Consider the following 5,000-nt stretch of genomic DNA (forward strand, 5'->3'; position numbering starts at 1 on the left):
ACACACTGAAACGCCTCAAGATAATGTTCCACAGCCTGGACCGCAACAAGGACATACACACACACACACACACACACACACACACACACACACACACACACACACACACACACTGAAACGCCTCAAGATAATGTTCCACAGCCTGGACCGCAACAAGGACGGTTAGATGCACACGCACACACGCACGCACGCACGCACGCACACACACACACACACACACACACACACACACACACACACACACACACACACACACACACACACACACAGACTCACGCAGACTCACAAGAAACACTGAAGATCATGTTTGATAGTCTGGATCGTAATTGTGTGTGTGTGTGTGTGTGTGTGTGTGTGTGTGTGTGTGTGTGTGTGTGTGTGTGTGTGTGTGTGTGTGTGTGTGTTTCTCCAGGCCAGATTGACGCTGGTGAGATCCAGCTGTCTCTTCAGTCTCTGGGCATCAACGTCAGCCTGCAGGAGGCCGAGAGGATTCTACTGAGGTAGGACACACACACACACACACACACACACACACACACACACACACACACACACACACACACACACACACACACACACACACACACACACACACACACACACACACACACACACACACACACACACACACACAGCCCCACCTTAATATCTTTGTGGGGCCTCCCATTGGCTTCCATTCATATTAACCCTAACAATAGATAAAGAATTCTAAACTGTGCCCAAACCAAAACAATCCCTAACCTTAACCTGTCAGTAAGGAATTGTTTTTACTCTTATACTTTTACCAGTAACAACAAAACTACCCCAGGAAAAGGGGTCAAAACATGTGGGGTCCAGGATTTTGGCCCCCACATGGAGCGAGGGCCCCACCTTGTTGGTGTGCTCCAATAGCAGTGGCCCCACGCAGGTAGATTGGTGCAGCACACACACACACACACACTCACACACTCACACACTCACAAAATCTACGCCCTCCCTCCCTCACAAAAAAACAAATTCTATTTTCTGTGCAGTCAAATTGAAATGTAACCAGTATTCATCAGGCTGGCTGGTGTTAATTCAGAGCAAATGAAGTTCAAAATACAAAACTGTGTGATGGGTAGTATGACCATGTTCGTGCCGGGTGGTTTGGGGGTCCTCCCCCAAGAAAATGTCTGTTTAGTACATGCAATTTCATGCATTTCAATGCATTTTAATCAATTAGGTGTCAAAGAGGGCATCAAGGGCATCAAGGCCACGGTGCTATATTTTTTTCAAGGACACGAGGCCAAAGTGGGAGGGAACGAGCGAAATTCCAGCCCTGATTCCCTCTCTCTCTCTCTCTCTCTCATCCTCTCTGTCAGTATGGATCGGGACGGCACGATGACCATTGATTGGATGGAGTGGAGAGACCACTTCCTGTTTAACCCTTTACGCAGCATGGAGGACATCGCACACTACTGGAAACGCTCTGTGGTCAGTCTCACAAGTGTGTGTGTGTGTGTGTGTGTGTGTGTGTGTTGCTCTCTCCCTCTCTTTCTCTCTTTACCCACCCTCTATCCTTCCTTTTCTCTCTCTCTCTTGTGTGTGTGTGTGTGTGTGTGTGTGTCTGTCTGTCTGTCTGTCTGTCTGTCTGTCTGTCTGTCTCTCCATACCTCCGTCTCTCTGTGCTAGATGCTGGGCATAGACTGTGCCTGATACCTTCTCTCTCTCTCTCTCTCTCTCTCTCTCTCTATCTCTCCTCTCTCTCTCTCTCTCTCATCTCCCCTCTCTCTATCTCTCTCTCTCTCTCTCTCTCTCTCTCTCTCTCTCTCTCTCTCTCCCTGTGTTAGATGCTGGACATAGGAGAGCAGTTGACGGTGCCTGATGACTTCTCTGAGAAGGAGAAGCAGTCGGGTTTCGTGTGGCGTCAGCTCATGGCTGGAGCGATGGCTGGATCAGTGTCCCGCACAGGCACCGCACCACTAGACCGCCTCAAAGTCTTCCTGCAGGTAGGTGTGTGTGTGTGTGTGTGTGTGTGTGTGTGTGTGTGTGTGTGTGTGTGTGTGTGTGTGTGTGTGTGTGTGTGTGTGTGTGTGTGTGTGTGTGTGTGTGTGTGTGTGTGTGTGTGTGTGTGTGTGTTCAGGTTCTAAGTCTGACCAGGGTAACGTGTTCTCTGGCTTGCGTTCGATGGGGATGATGATGCAATGATGATGATGGTTAAGGTGTGTGTGTGTGTGTGTGTGTGTGTGTGTGTGTGTGTGTGTGTGTGTGTGTGTGTGTGTAGGTGCATGGTTCTAAGTCTGACCAGGGTAACGTGCTGTCTGGCCTGAGGGCGATGATCAAGGAGGGGGGTCTGGCGTCGCTATGGAGAGGGAACGGCGTCAACGTACTGAAGATCGCACCCGAGACCGCCATCAAGTTCCTCGCATACGAACAGGTACAGCATCTCACACACACATGGTGTGTTCCATTACTCGCCCTGTGTACTGTGTACCTTGTTTAAGTGCAGTGAAGTACACTTTACACCCTCAGCGTTTCACGAGGTGAGTTCATTCCGATTTACGCTTTGTCTGATACACTTAACACATTGAGTACCGACGACGCAATAATGCGTTTTTCACGCCCATGCGTTGTATACCAAAACGTAAAAATACGTTTTTGCATTTAAATATCATATTTTGAATCTACACCCTTCAATGGACAATATATGTGATTTTGGGAGCTCTGTGATGGACATAAATGACAACATTTGCAGTCAAAAGTTTGTGTTATGATTTGGACATTTTAATTTAACTTACCAAGATGTCTGGATGCCAACCCATGTCGCCTACCGTAGACTATCTGTAATAGGCTCCTAATGATCGCGCTGCCTGCATTGATGCTACGGCTCTGCATTTGATTTCATCGCTAAATGATCCTGCAAAGATGCTCTTTTACTCTCTCTGTACCCCTTCACTTGTGGTATGGTAGCTACAGGAAGGGCTGTAGCACCCAATGTAGGCTGCCGGATGGTGAATCTTGCTATGTTGTTGTTTCCCTAGTACGGTCACCGTAGCGTGTGTTGTGTCTGACTTCACGCAATAGGTAAACACAGAGACAATTGTATATTGTGCCTGGAGTATCTTGAACTTTCTGGACTTGCTAGACCTTTACCAGATCCTTGGATCCAAATGGCACGCGAGCATTGATTGGAGTAATGCGCTCCGATTTGGAAATTTGATCGCCAAAAAGATACGTTTATTTGATTATTCGCCCCCCATGTTGAACTTTATGTGTCTTCCTGTATGTGAGAAGCCAGAAGCTAGCATAGATGGCTACATATCATATGGATCGGATGGGCTACATCTAAGCATCATATCATTTGGATTTGTTGTCAATGTTGGGCTATTATTTCGGGAGTCATCGGGAGCTATTTTAGCAAATGTCTCACCCTCTGCATGTGTGCAAAGAGTTTGTGTTCAGTCCACGTGAAAACGGGGATTTCAAAGGGCATTGATTGCCGATGTCGTAGTGGGACACAGCAGGAGGTGTGCTGCCGTATTCGTGAATCGTGCTATGTTGTTGTTTCCCTAGTACGATCGGTAGCGTGTATTGTGTCTGACTTCACGCAATAGGTAAACACAGACCATTGTATATCGTGCCAGGAGTATCTTGAACTTTCTGGGCTTGCTACCTAGACCTTTACCAGATCATTGGATCAAAATGGCACCCGAATTGTAATTGGAGTAATGCGCTCCGATTTGGAAGTTTGATCGCCAACCAGATAAGTTTATTTGATTATTCACCCCCATGTTGAACTGTCTTCCTGTATGTGAAAAGCCATAAGCTAGCATAGATGGCTACATATGGATCGGATGGGCTACATCTAAGCATCATATCATTGGGATTTGTTGTCAATGTTGGGCTATTATTTCGGGAGTCATCGGGAACTATTTTAGCAAATGTCCGACCTTCTGCATGTGTGCAAAGAGTTTGTGTTCAGTCTGTGTGAAAAACGTGGATTTCGAAGGGCATTGATTGCCGATGTCGTAGTGTGACAGAGCAGGAGGTGTGTCTTGACGAGCAGGAAGATGCGTGTCAGAGCTAACCTTGCACCAAATTGTGATTAAAACCAACTCGTCTCCTTTCAAACTCGTCACATTCTGAAGAAGCGCACCCTTCACAAAAACCTCAATATCTCCGATTGTAGCTGAATTCCATGGATACCCGCTTCGGTTTAGCGTGGGTTTGCTCGGCAATAAAAGCTCGTAGAGACACACAGTTTTCACCTACTAAGAGGGCAGCGTCTCCACTTTCAAACGAGCCATAACATGTTTCAGTGGCCCTATCACATAATACGCTTTGAGTCTACAAAAAAATTCAAAAATGGGCTTAGAACGCTGGTATTCTACGACATAATTCTGTGAGCACCGCCGGTATTCAATGTGTTAACGGAAATGACGGTTGGTCGCGTGTCATCAGAGTTTACCAACCGCCAGCATGCAATTCATCACGGAAGGCCCTGTTCGTTATGCTGACACTTTTTAAAGTTACCCCTGTCTCTAATACACATGGCGATTGTCTTTGGAATCAACACTATGCTATCATCACGGAGATTCAGCCGTTTGACAGATCTGACACTCAACTACGTAACAAACATGGTGGCCGTTGAGTGCGAAAAGTGTACAGTTACTCCGGGTAATTATCCGGGTAATTTACAGTACACTTTACCGCCGTGATTAGAATTGGAACACCCTGCGTACCCAAACACAGTGCGGAAAGTACGAGTATTGGAACACACCAAGTACACACACACACACGCACACACACACACACACACACACACACACACACACACACACACACACACACACACACACACACACACACACACACACACACACACACACACACACACACACACACAAGACCGTCATCAAGTTCCTCGCCTACGAACACACACACACACACACTTTCATAAAGCAGTTGTCTTCAGTGTCCTGCCCCCTTCTTTCTCTCTCTCGCTCTCTCTCGCTCTCTCTCTCTCTCTCTCTCTCTCT

General features: G+C 47.0%; 1 protein-coding gene across 3 annotated transcripts in view; it reads left to right on the forward strand.

The window, feature by feature from the left end:
* LOC134454368 (mitochondrial adenyl nucleotide antiporter SLC25A23-like) overlaps positions 1–5,000 on the forward strand; it is a 38,248-nt gene that overhangs the window by 13,572 nt on the left and 19,676 nt on the right. For all 3 annotated transcript variants that reach the window (XM_063205334.1, XM_063205326.1, XM_063205344.1), the window contains exons 3-6: positions 413–500; positions 1,344–1,455; positions 1,812–1,970; positions 2,246–2,398. In XM_063205334.1, the coding sequence (XP_063061404.1) occupies positions 413–500; positions 1,344–1,455; positions 1,812–1,970; positions 2,246–2,398 (512 nt within the window). The remainder of the gene's footprint in view (positions 1–412; positions 501–1,343; positions 1,456–1,811; positions 1,971–2,245; positions 2,399–5,000) is intronic.

Source organism: Engraulis encrasicolus, chromosome 1, assembly GCF_034702125.1.
Source record: "Engraulis encrasicolus isolate BLACKSEA-1 chromosome 1, IST_EnEncr_1.0, whole genome shotgun sequence".
Lineage (NCBI taxonomy): Eukaryota > Metazoa > Chordata > Actinopteri > Clupeiformes > Engraulidae > Engraulis > Engraulis encrasicolus.